The sequence below is a fragment of the Lytechinus pictus genome, chromosome 18 (assembly GCF_037042905.1).
Source record: "Lytechinus pictus isolate F3 Inbred chromosome 18, Lp3.0, whole genome shotgun sequence".
Taxonomy (NCBI): Eukaryota; Metazoa; Echinodermata; class Echinoidea; order Temnopleuroida; family Toxopneustidae; genus Lytechinus; species Lytechinus pictus.
In genome coordinates this window covers 4,493,898-4,513,296 of record NC_087262.1, presented here as the reverse complement: position 1 = coordinate 4,513,296, position 19,399 = coordinate 4,493,898, and the positions used below count along the sequence as shown (strand labels likewise).

The 19,399-nt window shown below is 34.2% G+C and overlaps 1 protein-coding gene across 1 annotated transcript in view; it reads right to left on the bottom strand.

Moving 5' to 3' along the window:
• The window catches only part of LOC129281307 (phosphoinositide 3-kinase adapter protein 1-like), a 99,472-nt gene that overhangs the window by 55,458 nt on the left and 24,615 nt on the right, over window positions 1-19,399 (bottom strand). The window contains exons 8-11 of the mRNA XM_064112889.1: window positions 15,813-15,871; window positions 8,900-9,059; window positions 7,290-7,550; window positions 5,707-5,897 (exon numbers count right to left, since the gene is read on the bottom strand). Coding sequence (XP_063968959.1) covers window positions 5,707-5,897; window positions 7,290-7,550; window positions 8,900-9,059; window positions 15,813-15,871 — 671 coding nt within the window. The remainder of the gene's footprint in view (window positions 1-5,706; window positions 5,898-7,289; window positions 7,551-8,899; window positions 9,060-15,812; window positions 15,872-19,399) is intronic.

The window sequence follows — 19,399 nt, the reverse complement described above, 5'->3', positions numbered from 1 at the left end:
AAAGGTACATACAAGTAGTTGACACAAGGGTAGGTGTCCTTGGGCCTGTTGCAGAAAGAGTTGCAATCAAACGCAACTCTAAAAATCATGCGCAACTTGATTTTCAACCAATCAACAGCGCGCATTTGGGACTTGCGATTGATTTTTTGGCTTGCGTTTAAACACAACTCTTTCTGCAACGGACCCCTTGACTGATCAGCGGAGAATAATTTTCCAAAGGATACCTGTCATGTGGCATATTATACAGTGAATCCAGTCTAGAGTGACCACGCAAGAGAAAAACCAAATGTGACCTTTCTAGACAGGTGGCTGCTATAGACAGGTTCTTATACACCAGGGCCCATTGTACAAAGAGTTACGATTGATCCGATCAATCGTAACTATGGCAAGCCAGCAAAGTCAACGTATGAAATGCATGTTTGTTCAAAAAAAATTCTAGATATGAATGCATATCCATAAATTCATTGATTTCTTGACAATTTGGGGTGTTCTCATTTGATTACACAGGACATTTTGCAAATTTCCTGTAGAAAAATTTATGGCACTGATGGATTTCCATAGAGTTACGATTGATCGGATCAATCGTAACTCTTTGTACAACGGGGCCCAGATTTATCCCAGGGTTGTTCCATCTATGGGGTGTTCTGGCTGTAAGCCTATATCCTTATATAACGATACAGGATCTGCAGAACTTGTTATTGAATTCCATGCCATATTTGCACACAACGGGGAAGTTCACACACAAAAAAAATCCTTCACTTCCCTGTGACAACAAGGCGCGCTCTACAAAGAAAATAAAGTGCGTCACTAGCCTTACTACAAAAATCATGTATACCACTTCCTTTACTATGAAAATAAGGTTTGCGACCTTTTTTTTTGCAATGGAAATAAAGCCATGTATATACATAGGGTGATGAATAATTATCATTGTTAGGGGAGTCCCCAATGTTTGATGATCATGCCAAATTGGCACTGTTGTACAATGCGAATAAACCGGCTTCAAAGTTATTTCTAGAGTAGAGGTCACTGCAATGCAAAAATTATTATTCATTGAGATATGAAAGGTAGCAAATTGCCACAAAGTCCTAAAAAATCATTAAGTCCTATAAATTAGCACCTAGTGCCTTACCCACAATGTAACATTTTCATAACTTAGTTTTAAAATCTATGCTCACAAAAATGATATTTGTTAATCTTTAAAATCGACTGGAAGCTAGCAATGGAATATAATACATTAAATGTACTGTAACATTGAAACCATTTTCAGCGCAGTACTATTATGTGGTGATATTCTGTATAAACACCATTCAACTTTACGATAAGGCCGGAATCATTCTGAATTAGATGAAACAACAAAACTATCGTTCAAGTGCAAATTGGCAACTCCTTGTTAAAATTCTTGCTTTCACCATTCATTTTGATGCAGGTTACATCAAGATTTTTTCTTGGGGGGGGGGATGAGAATGAATTTGAAAAAAATATACTAATGTTGCCAATTTCGGGAGTAAAGGGGATTTAATATTTACCTTATAAGAGCTCTGTACATGCACCTATTTAGGCTAACAATCATTATGTTGCCAATTTAATGGGCAAAGGTAAACTAATGATTGAACTTATGAAAGTTACATGTACATGTAGGTACCCCGTTAGGCTAAACAATACTTTTATATCGGGTGATTCCCCCCTTTAATGTGTCAATATCAACTATTTCCTTGGCTTCTCAGCGCATCATGGATCCTACATTGTACAATGAAGAAATTGGACACACTTGTGTGTGCGGTGAACTCTACTCCACTTTCAAATCATGTTTTCTTTGTAAACTTCCTCATTGCATGTTAACAGCAAAAATCCCATGGAGCCATACATTGCTCAACTTTTAGCTGGAAACGTGAGAGAATTTTGAAAGGTTATTTCTATATGAGGAAATGAATAGGAAATACATGTAGTCCTCAAAAGGAACAAATCATTTGGTTCTTTGCAGAACGATCTAGCACACACTAAATGCAGTATGGATAGCTTTTCAATTCATCAATCAATTGAAAATAATAAAAAGGCCTACTACTACTACTACTACTACTACTACTACTACTACTACTACTACTACTACAACTACTACTAAGTACTACTACTACTACTACTACTACTATCAATACTACTACTACTACTACTACTACTACTATGGTACTACTATGGTACTACTACTACTACGATTACTACTACTACTACTACTACTGCTACTGCTACTGCTACTGCTACTGCTACTACTACTACTACTACTACCACCACCACCACCACCACCACCACTACTACCACTACTACTACTACAATTACTACTACTTCTCCTTCTACTAAAATTACTACTACTTCTACTACGATTACTACTACTTCTCCTTCTACTACCCCAATTAATTCTAATGATAACAATGATTACAATAACAACAATTATAATAATATCATAGTAATCATGAGATAATGAGCCAAATAATGATTTTGTTTGCCATCACCTGACCGACTGTAGTAAAACCTTTTTTTTTTTTATTTAATTTTGACTATCCCCCAAAAAACATATATATAGCTCCTATATACATGTGTCTACTGATCCTAAATTTCATAATTTTTCCTTTTTTTCCCTTCTTCATTTGTTTGAATCGGTTACTAACACATGAATTAAAAATAATAACAATGATTCAAGATTCATCAAATCCACATATATATCTGCCTATAAAAGTATAATGATGCAAAATTGAAGGGGTGTATTCCATTGGAAGTAAAGTTTAGCAAACATCTTTTTTTTTTATAAAGGAGGGAAAATCAGGGGGGGGAGTGGGAGAGAACGAATCTGGAGCCCTCTCACAATCCAGGCATTGATTAGAAATGGAGCAAGATTTTCTTTATAAATAAGTAAAAGAAAAGATTCATCTACAGTAATTTGTGAGCCTCCATAAAAGCATTGCAAAAGCATGCATACACAGCACGTCCATGACCACGTTGGCGATAATTCAATTAGCTTCTATTACTCATTTCTGAGCTGGCAAGTTATTCTTTCATCGTATGTTATTCAATGTAAGGGATTAGAGTCTGCTATACCGAAAGGTTTGTAGTATCATCGTCGGTGATATGTGTGTGCATAGCTATAGGATTAAATCAACTTAAATTCTGAAGAGAACAAACAAAAACCGTTGGTATATAAAGTGTAACTACTATATGCAAATATTTTGGCGTATACATTTTCAACATGTTTTACCTATAATGCAAATTCATAAATTGTTTTCTACACAATTATTAATATTTTTTAAAGTCAATCTGATTAATCTAAGTGGAAACTTTGGTGATGAACAAGTGACATAAGCAAAAAAAAGTGGAAAGTTTAAGTTTTATATTAATCATCACTGTAATTTATGGAGAAATATAGACCCCTGACTTGCAGGTTGATTTTTTAAGGAAAGTTTTAAATCAAAATTAAAACTAGAAAACTGATTTGTGTGGATCAACTGTCCTAGGCCAGATCACGCAAAGCATAGCAATTGATCATGAGACCGATTATTTGAAATCAATTGTACAATATTACTTGACTATCACAAGGTTTCGTTGTGACAGGGCCCTTGAAAGATTAAAGGTCAAGTCCACCCCAGAAAAATGTTGATTTAAACAAATAGAGAAAAATCAAACTAGCATAACGCTGAAAATTTCATCAAAATTGGATGTAAAATGGGAAAGTTATGACATTTTCAAGTTTCACTTATTTTTCACAAAACAGTGATATGCACAACTCAGTGACACGCAAATAAGACGGTCAATGATGTCCGTCACCAACTATTTTTTTTGTTTTTCATTGTTTGAATTGTAGAATATTTGATTTTTTACAGATTTTACAATAGGGACCAACTTGACTGAATCATATAGTTTTAAGTATTGCGAGTTCCACATGTTCATGGAGGAATCAATCATTGTTTCACTTGAAAATGAGGAGAAAGTTAGAATATTTCATATTTCATGTAATAGAATACACAGGAAATAGTGAGTGGATGACGTCATGAGTCTCCTCATTTGCATACCGACCACGATGTGCATATAAAACTGTTTTGTGAAATTAAGCAAAACTTTAAAATGTCATTACTTTCCGAATTTGATGAGGTTTTCAGTGTTTTGCATGTTGGACTATTCTCTTTTTATTCGAATCAACATTTTTTGGGGGGTGGACTTGTCCTTTAAAAGAGAATCTCATCCAATTTGTATGATGAAATCTGTCACAATATTTCAGTAATGTATACACTTTCTAATGATGAAACTGCAATTAATCTTCCTTCTGATGCATGGATTGATATATCCCGGGCCCCATCTTACAAAGAGTTGCGATTGATCCGATCAACGACAACTATGGACGGCCAGCAACGTCAACATCTAAAATGTATGTTTGTTCCAAATATTTTCAAGATATGATGTACATGCATACATTCATCATTTCCTCGAAAATTCAGTGTGATTCTCTTTTTTTTACTAAGGGGACTGAAATTGTGCAAATTTCCTGAAGAAAAAGTTATGGCACGGATGGATTTCCATACAGTCGAGATTGGTTGGAGCAATGGTAACTCTTTGTAAGACGGGGCCCTGATATTCAACTGGTAATAATGTAAACCAAAGTTGACTTCTGTCTTATCACTATAAATAAAAACATTTATTGTAATATAATCAATGGTTTATTAATGACTATGAAATGTTCAGATAATGAATGTTTACATGTAAGTGCAACATTCATTGGATAAGCACCAATCATTTTATGCCAACTACATGATTATACACAGTGCATGCATTATTGATACCCATTATCATGTCAAAATTATTGGCTCAAATACTTGAACTTCACACAAAATAGCTCATAACAAAGGCATGTTGTGATAAGACCGAGCAATGTACGCTTATTTTGAAAACATGAATTATTCTGCAATTTACACACTTTTCAGCATATATTAATTTCAACACATCATTTTTAAACTCTCCTAATTTATCCTTGATAACAGTCCCACTCCTTCCTTTTCCTGTAAGCTGATACGATTAATTCCTTACTGCTCACAAGCACATGTGTAAGCGAACATGACTGCGTTTCTCAAAAATAGCTTACCACAGACCAGAACCCAAACATTAATGTTGCATGCAAATATATTCAACACTAATCTTCAATTGCCATTTCTCAATGTCAATGTATCGGTCTAAAAAAAATATTAATCCCCCAAACAAATACATGTATTGTGGTTGGTCACGTGGGTGGATACTGTATTTCTGATTTTTCTCATGAAAATTGGCCACAATGTACAATGTGTACATATCATATCTTTTCAAAGATTTTTTTTAAGAACTGGCTCTAGGCCATTAATTATGATACACATTTAACGCAATAGTGTGACTTCAAAAACATCCTGAAATATGAAATTAACATATATGTATGTAGGGTAATAAACAGTATTCATAAACTTGTTTGAATGTAAATATAATATAATCTTTTTGCTACTTTCATTCAAATCAAGAGACAGTATTTCATGCGTTATATTTTATTTTTGGTAATACAATATTTTTTAAGGTAATTTTGAAAACTCTAGATTTATGGTGATTGTCAAATTAACAAAGTTGTTGTAAAATGACAGTTTAAAAAAAGAACAGTTCAGTTAATAGATAATCATCAATGATGTGAAACAGAGCCCCCATCTTTACCTTACGCCCGACGAGGAAGCTCTTCACATTTTCATCGTTGGTCATCTGGTCTGGCGTCTTTCCCTCGTTATTCTTTATCCTCAGCGCTTGGTCGCCTCCAGGCCATTCGCAGAGCATAGCACACACGCTGAGGAGTCCAAACTTGGACGCGAAGTGCAGCGCCGTCGGGAACATCGTGCCCTGCTTTCCAACTATCAAAGAAAGAAGCAGAACAATATAGTTTGGCATCAGGGGCCCGTATTACAAAGACTTGCGATTAATCTGATCAACCACAACTATATAAAGCAAGCAACGTCTACATGTACATCTAAAATGCATGTTTGTTCAAAATATTTTCTAGACATGTTTTTTCATAATTTCTAATCCATTTCTTGTAAATTTAGTGTGCTTTTCTTTAATTAAAAAGAACATTGCGCAAATTTCCTGAAGAAAACATTATGTCATTGATGGATTTCCATATACTTGAGATTGATCAGATCAATCGTAACTCTTTGTAAGATGGGGCCCAGATCAGGGGCCTGTTTCATGAAGAGTTACAACTACCCACCATGGAAACCTTGATTGTGATTGGCTGCTGAGCCCTGTTACCATGGTAACTGCCATAATGATAAAGTCACCATAGTTGTAACTCTTTATGAAACAGACCCCTAGAATGGTACATGACTGTATAATAGGTGTCAGGGTACAGTGAAGCAAGAAGGAAGTGATCAGAGAGGGAAAAGGCCAAAATTATTAAATATTTTCTGAACTGAAGCTATTTTTCATATTTTTATTTGTGCCAAAAAGGCACTTTGCATTATAAACTCAATAGCATGTGTGGAATCGATGTTTTTTTTCTTCAGACATGTATCAATGAGATATGATTATTCAAGTGTGGGGCCAGCGTTTAACATCACCAATCAATAGAGGGTTCCATGACATTTGCTACGGCGATAATTGCTCCGCTGTAAATTCCACCCAGGAATGACCAACTTCAACCCTTAATTCAACGTTATACCTTATCCTAAACCTAACATAAAAACCTATTACAACCCTAACCCGTACCCTATATCTTAGACGAAATAAAGCCTGGAACAATTATGGCAAGAGCAAATGTCGTGTCATCCGATAGACATGCCCTGGACTCGAATTTTGAACCTCTGCATCAATCTGTAACTTCCCCCACATATCTTGGATTACAGGTGCCCAAGTAGCAATTTATGGGGCCATTTTTCAACTTAAAATAGCTGGTCTGGACATTTAAAGGAAAAATTGCCCTTTGCAACCACCTACATGTACCTTGTTGCATGAATTTAACTTACAAACTAGTCATTTTCTCATTTTGCCCTTGAATAGTATTTCTAACACAAAAATTAAGTTCCACCTTTTGGTTGAGCAACCATTTTTTGACCATTGTTGCTATACAATTTGAAAATGATCGTAATGGTCGCAAATAGTCAAATAACAAATTTTAAAAACTTCAAAATTGCATTTTCCATGCAATTCTGTGAATTCCATATGCTTACCAACGTTCTTGATTTTTTTTTCATTTTATGTATCATGAGAATCTGGAGACCCCAATCTGTTGCCAATTTGCAACTTACCACTCGTCTCTTTCACTGGCAAGAGATGGCTGAATCCCCTCTCAGGCATGTACTTCTTGCATTGTTCGTGGAGCTCATTGTCCAGTTGGTTGCTGTTGGCTGGCGAGATCCCGAGGACGTCGCAGAGGTAATTGAGGGGGTTTACAGCCTTGCTGATGATGTCCGAGAGGACGGCTGAACGACTGAGGAATCCCAATTTGAAGGTTGCCATGCTTGTACCGTTGTGGGTCAGCGTGCATTTGTACATGCCCCCAGGCAGATCTATGGGTATGCGTGTGTGTAAGGAGAGGTTCAAATATGAAAATTCAAATTTCCTCTTGCACCATCCTCCTCCTATTCTATCCCCTTATCTTCTTTTTTCTCCTTGTTTTTCCTCTCCTTCCCATCATCTTTCTTCTCCTTTTTATTCTTCATCTCCATTCTCCTCCTCATATTCCTGTCCCTCCTTCTTCTTCTCCTTCCCTTCCTCTCCCTCTTCTCCCATCTCCTCTCAACTTCTTCCCTCTCCTCCAACTTCCTCTTTCCCTCCTCTTTCTTCACCTTTTTCTTCTTCATCATCACCCTCCTCCTCCTCCTCTTCCTCCTTCTCTAACATCTCCTCTCCACTTCTTCCCTAACCTCCTACTTCCTCTTTCCCTCTTCTTTCTTCAACTTTTCCCTCTTCATCATCTCCCTCATCCTCCTCCTCTAATATCTCCTCTCCACTTCTTCCCTCTCCTCCTACTTCCTCTTTCCCTCCTCTTTCTTCAACTTTTTCTTCTTCATCATCTCCCTCATCCTCCGCTTCCTCTTACTTCTCCTCCTCCTCCTCCTCTAACATCTCCTCTCCACTTCTTCCCCCTCTTCCTACTTCCTCTTTCCCTAACATTTTCTTCTTCATCATCTCTCTCATCTTCCTCTTCCTCTTACTCTTACTTCTCCTCCTCCTCTAACATCCTCTCCACCTCTTCCTTCTTCTCCTCCTTCTCGCCCTTCTTCCTCCTCCTCTTCTTCTTCCTCCTCTTAATCATACTCCTCTCTCTCTTGGTCCCCCCCCCCCATTCTCCTTCTCTTTTCCTTCCCATCATTCTCCTCATCCTTTCTTCCTGTTCGGTAGTCCACAAAGTTGAAGGTAAAAGACAGCAGTTGCAGCAAACAATTATTTCATGAGAAAGTCTTTTAAATCAAGGTTAATTGTCAAAATATTATCATACATCTTGATCTGGTACATTGATGTAAACTTATCTTTGTAAAATCATAAAATCTTAGCTCAAAGTCAATAATTCTGATGATCACTAACACAAAAAAACTTATGTGGGACAGTGTATGAAAACTTGCTTCGAAAAATACCAGACATTTGAAGAAATTCTGTGCTTATTTTGCTAATTTCTCAGCAATTACACAATTTCTTCCAGAGCTATTTGGCACATATTTTTTTAAGTTATACATACATACATACATACAAACACTTTGGTGGTAATTTCATTGGATTATGTTCAAGCTCATTTTGAGATTGTTACCACAATGTATTTATCTTTAAAACATTGCATAACCCAAGAGATACATGTGCCATTGCAAAGAGACCATTTAAAGAAAGATTTAAAGAAATCAATAACAATCATCACACTAACCTCTCGGGGACTCAAATCTGAGTGTATGGGGATTGATATACGTGGCTACGACATCGGCTGATTTCTTATCGAACCCAATATGGATTTTATACGACCCATCAAAGTTCTGCACCAACGTCTTGCTATTGGCGAGGAATACTACAACCACCTTTTCTGCTACCTGTGAAAGAAACCAAAAATAAAACCCATCAAATTTCATGTTCTGTTACCAGAATAGACCCTTACCATGGAGAAAATAAAACAACATAAAACATCAAAGTTGGAATGAAAATCGAAGTCCTGCAGGTGGCGAAAATTCTATATTGCAATCTTTAAAATTTGTTTCCAAGATATGGAAAAATTTTCATGCAAGGAAAACTGGATCTTGTACAAAATGTGCTTGCTCCGTTGAAAATGTGAACTGTTGCAATACAATGCAATGACTGTTCACATTAATATGCAAATCAGCAATAAGCAAGCTTTCATAAATGCCTGCACTGACTACGCACATAAAACAGTGACACAACAATTTGATTTTAAGTGAAGTCGGACATGTTGTATATTTCCTATGCCATTTTAGTACAGAGGAATTCAGACCGCTCAAACTAAAGCATGCAGCTCGATCACTTGCGACACCTCCACGAATTCTTGATTTTGAGTACAGACAACGATACAGAATTTATGCAGAGAATTAAATTGCAGTTAAAGGGGTAGTTCACCCTGAACAAAAAGTTTGTTGTAAAAATAGCAGAAAAAATAATGACAAATACTGGTGAAGGAATGAGGAAGATTAAGAAAATTATTAGAATTTTAAGTTTGGGATTTGTGACATGCCTCATGTTATATAAAATAAAATGCATATCTTTGTAATAGTTTGTGATGACTTATTTTGGATTTCTTTTTAGGAACGGGTGTGAAATGATTTGTCTATTGATATACTGAAGGTGCAGTAAAAACCATTTCCAATTTTCTGAGAAAATGACATTTCATTGAGTTTTTGCCATTCAATCTATAAGAAAGCTGCTCGCATGTGACGTCACAAATCAAACAATTAAAATTCTAATGACTATGTTATTCTTTGATGATTTTTCTCAAACCTTTGGCAATATTTTTTAGAATTTTTAAAGCTATTTTTACAATAAACTTTTTGTCAGGGTGAACTTCCCCTTTAATTATACAGCCTGGTGAAAGAGTACAGTATACAAAATAAACAATTTTAACAAAGAGTTATAGGCCTACATTTTGGCTTCCCATAATTTCAGCACAGACTACCATGGTCTTAGGGTGCCACAAGCCTAATTACAACAGGAAGGCAAAAGACGTTCATTCGACCCAACCCATTCCCATTTTTTTTATTTGATATAGGGCAATTCCATAAAATGATCAACCATTTTATTTGTCTGACCCCCATTTTTCTCAAGTCTTACTTCACTTCATAAAATGACCAAGTCATGGTCCTTTGAGAACATTACAGACTGTCAAAAGAACCAGGAATCAGAGACAGAAAATTTCATGAAGGTCCCACATATAGGAGGTCGGACGTAAAAAATTTATGGAATTGCCCTTTAGCTGATTGAAAAAAGTCTATGAATATGATTGAAAATCTAACATTTATTCTAGGGATGGTAACTACTGAACTTCCTTTGCCCAAATCGGGAAGATATATGGTCCTTTTCACGGTCAAGGGTGTAACTTTCAAAATTCAAGATCAAAATTTCAAAATGGACTTTCTTAAACATTTGTAATAAAAACAGGTCAATAAATGTTTAAATTCTTCATTTCTGTCTGTTCTGGAGCTTAATCTACTTGAGAAACCTCAAAAAAATTATGTGCAACTGTGAAAAATGAGAAAAATTGAATAAAATCAGCCTTTTGATTTCATTACCAAAATTACACATTTTTTCATGGAAAACATTTTCATTTGCACTTTTTCATTCACAAATTAAATGTTCTTTGAGGTTTTTAAAAGTTTTGGAGTCAAAGTTTATTAGTTTTCTAAAAATTTCTATGAGTTTTTGAAATTTATCACAAATTTGGATTTTGACAACAAAGTGTTTAAAATTACATGTCTTCCAAGAGGAAGAGGAAAGCAAAAATTATTGTACATTTACTTCTCCATGAAGGTTAATTACTAACACAAATCCCATGGAAATCAGATACCAAATAAGAAAGTTGGAAATTTCTCCCAAGTGTGTTTCGGAGGCTTCAGTTAACAAAAATATGTGTTTCGGAGACTTCAGTCATGTTAGCACTATGAAAGTCGCTTATTTAAGTTGATTACTTTTACAAATCTATCTTTTTCAAATGGCATATCAGTATAGGACTGAATGTAAACAAAATCAAACAAACTAATGTCTCGTGAATGGGAAAATGTAATTCACGAATGTTAACTACTGCACAAAGACATCATATTTCAATGCCTTGGTGCCAAGATAGGTAATTGTTCAGCTTTAAAGGGAATATAGTAATAGAAGTACATCTCATACAGAAAAGAATATTCATGATGCATAAACAAAGTGATGAAATACTGAAACTTGTGTTTCAGTGGCTTTGCTAGGGTTCCCAGAGTGTTTCGGAGACTTCAATCATGTTAACATATTGCGTTTTCCATCATATAGCTAACAGCTTATTTCAATTTTAACACTTGTTTATTATTATGTTAAATCCAATTGTAAAAAAATCCAGAATTATATGTTAAGTTCAATGCAGAAAGTTGGTTGACAATTATTTTTTGTATGCCTTTAGGTAACAACAGTGTATGTTTCGGAGACTTCAATGATGTTAATAGTCCAACAGTTTCTGTAACATATACATGCATATTAAAGTAATATCCAATATTTTTACAATGAACATGTCCAGGAAATATTTTCTATATTTAAATTCTGCTTGTTAGGTAGATGTGCATTACCCAAAATACCAAAGTACCAACGTAAAGTAAGTGCATCAAAGTCACACATTAAAAGGCAGTTTGGATTTGAATTGAATTGACACTAGAAATGTATGATTTTTTTTAAACAAATGCACACCTAGTTAATACCAATAGCATTTCCATTTATTTGAATGCAGGATAAAAGAGCATTGTCAATTAAATGCCTTGCTAACGGGCATAGGTGCCACGGCCGAGGATCAAACTCCAGACTTTCCAAGTACATGGATAGCAAGGCACCTTAGACCACTTGGCCGCGGCACCTCGACCATATTGTTGATATGACAATATAAAATTGAATATTTATTCCTTACTGTTTTATCAAATGGAAGTGTTAAGGAACATAGCCATGAGCAAACATGTACATGTATGTGTGATTAGTGAAATTTTCTATGCTAGGGACTTGAATTTATTAATACTGCACTTTCAAATTAGTGCTTAATAGCACTTTACTTTGCATCATTCAACAACAAGCTTTTAAAAAAAGTACATACAATACATGTAAGTTATGATTATAATTAAAAACAATTGTTGGTATTGGAATCACTTGTAGTGAATGGAGTTAGGGTAATTTTATTTATGGCACAAGTACTGTCTGCATACCAACCTAGAGCTTAAGCTCACAAAATTAATCAAATTATACTTGAAAGGTTTTATATCATGCTTTGCTTTCATCTTGATCTTTTTTCATGTTACCATATCTTTGGCACTTGGTTTTCTTCCCACTTTTTTTCTTAAAAAAGACAATCAAGACATACATTGTAAGCTGTACATTAAGTATTTATAAACAAATCATTTCAAATCATATTCTAAAAACTGAAATGAAAATCCTTCAAGGCAAACTGATACAACTCTCACAGATAGTAATTTTATTTGAGAAAGTTAATGGGATTAACATTGCTTTGATAGGTAATTTGTGACCAGCCATCCCGAATCCAACTACAGTGTATAAGTTGCCAAAATGAATTATGAAATTTTTATTGAGTTTAAATTATTTCATCTCAAGCTTTTAAAAGGTATATAACATGTCAAAATTAATCCATTATAACCCACATACATGTAAGTCATTGATTGAATGCAGAATAAACTTTTTAAATAGGGAAAAACAATGTTCAAAGTTTAGGGTCCATTCAAGCTTAAGATGCAGCGATCTCAGAGAAAAGTCCAAACAGTCCACAAACACTTCTGTCAAGACTATTTTATCTGATTTTCTATCTAAGTTTACTGCTTGAGATTTTGACTGTATATGAAGAAGAAAAATTACTCTTTCCAATTAGTTTTTTTCTTCTTTTTTTTTACAAAAACATAATATTCTGGCTATTTACAGAGAACCTTCCCTAGTGACTTATTGTAGGTTTGGGGTGGCTGGTCACAGTCTAACCAACCTGTATTTCAGAAGAAATCAATGTACAAAATGGATGATCACAATTCACAATCACTGATTGCGAACATGATAAGGCTGTGTCACTCTGCATTGCTCATACATTACTCAAAAAGTGTAATGCCAATTGTTATGTACTTTATTACCAAGAGCTCATTGAAATAAATTGTAGTGACAGACTTTTATATTTTGAAAATACTTGAATTCACAATTCCATCAAAACAAATTGTGCAGAAAATATTGATAAAATAATGATAATGAAAAAAGCAAATGTACTATTATGGACTAAGTGCTTGGAGAATGAGAACCCTGTATTTGGTATTCATGCCTATCTTGAAGATACATATGCTATTAGATGTTGCTTAAAATATTTACATAAACTTCTCCATACCAATACATGTTCATCATGATCTAGTCATTTGTGGTAATAACACTATTACTTCCTCAGAATCTATAAAAGGATGGTCTGTCCACCAATTTATGGTTTTTGGATGACAAACTTAAAACCTTAACTTATAATGGTATGACAAAGAGAATGAAGCCTCTGAAACATAGAACTTACATGTACATGTATTTACATGTACATATATACATACATGTCTCAGATACCTTGAAAATTTGAGAAAATGCAAAGATTTATTTAAATCTTTGTATATTAAAATGTTCCTAAATATTGTATTTGTGCGTATGTGTGTAAGTATGCATGTATCTACACACTGAGTAACCTGAATTTGATTGAGGATAACACATGTTTACAAATGTAAAATTCAATCACAAATACAAGTTCTTTTGTATATCATTAAAAATTTGAAAATCTGATGAAGAAATACTCATTCCTGTAATTTTGTAGATCAAAACCAAACATGCTGTTGAAAAAATGCCTAATTTTTCTTATCCAGGACATTGGAATAACACAAAATATGGTGTTAACTCTTGTTTGAAGCCTCCGAAACAAGTGTTAACATAAGTTTAGGATGCCTGTCAATTTGGGAAAATGCAGAGCTTTATTTTGAGCCACTGTATATTACAATATTAATAAACATTACATGGTTTATATGTGTGACTTTTCTTTCTTTTAGTTGATATCTAATGTTTATATTCTGAGTTAGAAATAGGGAAATGCATGTTTTATGAGTGGAAAATCCCATCTCAAATACTTAGCTCAGGTATAACTTAAGAAATATTATTAATTATAAAATCAAATATGTTTCTGTTCTTAAGTAGATCAAAACCAACAACAAAAAAATAAAATGTGAACACTCTCTTATCTATGAATTTAGAATAACAAAAAAAAACATGTGTTAACTTATGTTCGAAGCCTCCTAAACAGAATTTTTATGTTATCAGCGAATTCTGAAAAAAATTGAATTGATATTCATACAATTTCTACCTGAGGCCAGTCTATACAACATAACATATGATTATAATACAAATTTAACCTACAAATTTTGGACTGAAGTAACAAAAAAATAAAAACAAGTGATTTGACTGTTTCGGAGGCTTCAAGTGTTTCGGAGGCTTCAATTGTTAACGGAAAGTTAGAATCATCTCTTATTTTCAAACAGCAAGGAATATCTCTGCTATTTATTGACAGGTGAACTAGGTGTCCATATACTACATTGTGATGTATTGATTGGACAAGTTCCTTCGTTCATATTTATATGGGCAGTCTGTAAAGTTTGTTTCGGAGGCTTCAAAACAGTTAACGGAAAATTAACCTTGATCAGTTAGGCTTTGAAAAAATTGTAAAAAGAAGTGTGATCCAAGATATTTTGTTTTTATTTGGAAGTTTATACTTCAAATGTTGCATAAAGGTCCTAGGGAGCAGAATTTTATTTTTTGAAAACCAATGCTCGGAATACAAAGTTTGTTAGCTATTGTTAACGGAAAATGAAGCCTCCGAAACAACAAATTGGACCACCCCGTTCTCAGAAATAAAGAAGCAGTCACACTAAAAACCTATCTGGTATTTTTCATTGAACATCTAACTTCACATTCTGCATAACAAAAGTAATCATCAACATTCCAGAAATAAGAAAGGGCATTCCAAAAAAAGTCTATGTATTTTATGTACACAAAAAAGGTGCAACTTAGGGTACTTATGTGCCTGCCAAAATTAAACGAAGTAATGAGTGAAGATGTCTATGCTACCCGAGGTAGCACTCATTGAGGTTACTCATATGCCAAAGCATCTTTAAATTATGTGGCTTTATGAGACTGCTACAGATAAAAACATTGAAATTTCAGAGTTACACCATATATTGTGAAAATGACCATATCAATGACTTTGGAACTATTTTTTTACTGGCGGAAGAAATAGGGCTTTTTTACTGTTTCAGGTGATGAATTTGGTCCCATCAGGGATTATCTTCAAAAATGCCGATTTATTTTTAAGATGAGCTGGTCAAGGTACCCTTTTCTGGTCAGACATGGAATGTCAGATATATATCCTATCCGCTGGTAGTAAACGTTCGACCCTCTAATTTCACCTTTATTTTTATGAATTTTTAACAGTGCCATTTTAAAACACAAGTCTATGGGAAATGTTTTACGTGCGTGATCCCTAAAGCAGACTTCATAATACGGACCAATATGTGCAAAATTGGATAAAAGAGAATAGTTCTTACCCCTTCTCTGACTCTATCAGGTACAGGAAAGCATTGTGAACCTCTTGTTGGTAATGTTCCTGTCATAGATTAAAAGAAAAGATAAAAAGAGGAAACCATTTAAAAAAACAACTTAAATGGTGTTTGATGGATTGTGAATGCTGCTTTTGTGACTTTTAATGGGGGTGCATGAGGGTTTATTTCCAATTCGTCCAATTGCCAACTCGTCTACTATCATTTGGTCTACCATCAGTTCGTCCACTCACCACATGGTCTACTTTCATTTAGTCTAATGCCATTCCATCTAATAACCAGTTGATCCAATGGCCATAGTCCATATACCATTCGGTCTTATTGGACTAAGTGTTAAATTGTGCAAAATGAATGAAAATAAAATGGATATTAGACCAACTGGTTATGAGACGAAATGGTGATTAGACGAAGTGATGATTGGACCAAATGGTTGTTAAGACGAAATGTTGATGGATGGAATGGCATTGGACTAAATGAAAGTAGACCATGTGGTGAGTGGACGAGTTGGCAGTAGACTAATTGGCAATTTACTGTGCATGAGTAGGTAATGAACATGAGAGAGAGCAAAAGAAAGAAAGATGGACAGAGAGAGAAAGAAAGAGAAATGTGGAGGGAAATCAACAAAAAAGTGGAGGGGGTGAAGAAAGAGCAAGGGGGGGGGTAAGAGGGAAGAGTGAGGAGAGATGGAGACAGAGCGTGAAAAGAGAATATGGTAATTTTAAGTAAAATAGGCTTCTAAATGATACTCTTCATAATATTATAAAAATAACCTATAAGTAAATGGATTTTTTTATGCAGTATCCTTCATGAGAGATCAGCAAAAACGTAGGATTTAATTTTATTTGAATTTCAAAGTATAAAATTAAAAGCAGTTAAACAGAACTATTCTATATTTCATATTTATTTATTGTGAAAAAATATATTTTCATGATAGTCTGTTGAAAGTCAGGAGGAAATAATTGCCATATGAAATAATAAATATGAAATAATTATAACAACTGCATGCAACCTTGAAATATAAATATAAGTTTAAATAATTGTCTAATGATACTAAAAAAATACTTCAAATGTAAAAGCAAAAGCATAAGACATAAACAAGTTTTAAGCATGATGTAATGAGTAACTTATCACAAGGGAAAATTAACAGGAATATCTTTTATTCTAATTTTGCATATGTGCATGTAGAATTGTGCACCTATATCATGAATACTATTCTTTTACATGTATGTTTATCATCAACAAACAAGATGCAGTGATGAAATTAAGCGAACTTGCAAAAAATCATTTTTTTTTTGCATTTTTTTATCAGTGGTTGTACAAGTGGGTAATACATTTACGAGTCAATTATCTCTGGATTCCAATTAGTATACCACTTGTCTTTATATTAGGCATATACATGTACTTAAGCTAATACTTCTTAATATGATAGACTCATCTAATTAATTACAGCTAGTTTAGCTAAGAACATCTTAAGTATTGAATTCAGTACAAAATATATTTTTATTACCAAAAATACTTACCGCAAGCATGTAAAATAAAGAATATTTTTGAAAGAGAGCGAAAGATAGTGAAAATAAAGAGTGGGGAAAAAATGACAAAATCAGTGGAATACATGTGCATGTGCAAGGGGTAACATCTTAAAATATAATTGATAATTGCGACATATTATTCAAAAAATCTTTTAAAAACCATGAACAATTAAAGAGGTTTTAAGGCTACATGTACGATGAAACAGACGACTTGAAAATGCAAATATCTGTATTCAAAAGTAAATCAAATTCCGATTCTGTTCCGTGTTTTCCAGATTCAATGAATTTGACTTCCCTTACCCACGATCTCATATTCTCTGTCAGAAACACCATCCAATATCATTCGAAAATCCATAACGGCTTTACGGTAAAAGCAAAGCATGAAATTCCAGTGATTTTGTTTGATTCAGACAAAAAGAACAAATGTTGATCCCAGCAGGTAGGACGTGCAACCGTAACGACCAGTGATTAAAACACAAATGACCGATAACACACTTACACACTTTGTATAATACTTTCGTGTAATACCAAATATGAGGTATTGAAACGGTGCAATAATGAGATGATTTAGTTTCATTATAAATGGGTATGACTGATAGATTATGGACATTAATGTCAACACAAAAAGGATATGCCTCATCTCAAGATAGTACAAGTACCACATAAGAGCACTTTGGATAATGGTTGTGAGAGAAAGTACAGCTTATAAAAAAAAAACATAATTTATGAACTTTTTTAGTTCTGCTCCAGTCAGGAAGTTCATTAGAGTAAACTTGTAAACCGGGAACAATCACTCTCACAAATCGCTTATATTTTGTCCAAGAATAAGAGAAAAGAGTCTGGAATGAACGCATTGGAAATTCTTCACAACAATTTTTGTGTGTATATGTTGAAGGTAATCACAGACGTTGCAGCAAATAATTATATCATGAGAAAGTCTTTAAAATCAAGGTTTAATTGCCACGACATTATCATAGATCTAGATCTGGTACATTGAAATAAACTTATCTTTGTGAAATCTTGAAATTTTAGCTGAAAACCTATAATTCTGATGATCACTAGCACAGGAAAGCATATGTGGGACAGTGTATCAATACTGCTCAAAATAATACCCAACATTAATGGAATTCCGTGCTTATTTTGCTCATTTCTCAGCAATTACGCATTTTCTTCCAGAGCCACTTGGCACATATTTTTTTATTCATACAAACAAACACTTAGGTGGTAATCTCATTTTGAGATTGTTACCAAAACTGGTATTTATCTTTAAAAGTTTGTAGTTCCATGGTTATAAGGATACAGACATATGATATGATACTTGATGGGTTTGATAAAATAACAATAAATAATTCCATATTACAGCACGATAAACCTTTTCAAGACCCTCTGAAGAATCTTAAGGCTAAAAGGATTAATGCCCACCTATTGTTCTCGCGTTCGTGCGTACGGTCCTGGAGATTAGTATAAATAGAGTACGTTTTCAGATAATTTTCGTCACTTGATAAAGAGTTGCAGCGGCACTCGAAAGCTCGTGAACTTGTAAGCTAGTGAACACTTTTTGCGAGAGTGATCACGAATTTCCTAGAAAGCCAGTGAACACTTTTTGCGAGGGTGATCACGAATTTCCTTGTTGACCATAGTAGATTGCGAGACAAATGAATACCCTCTAGCGATTAAGGATTTTAAATGTTCACATAATTTTGATCCATGATAAAGTTCAACATTTCCCACGAATAAGATACACAAAATTACAGGGCCGGTATTCAATGACAAGTATTGACTGACAAACAAAATACTGAGTATTTTACTTGGCTAAGCAAAATGTTTATATTTGTATTCAATTTACTTCTAAGTATTTTACTTTATCAAGCCAAATACTTACGAATAAACCATTGTGATGTCATAAAGCCCAAGCAAAATAATGCGCAGTTATATCCAGCTGTGCGCAGCATGCTTGATTTGGCCAGCCTTAAGCCAGGTAGGCGGCTGACTTAGATTTAAGCAAAATACTCAGCCAAAACACACAATTGAATACAAAAAAGGAAC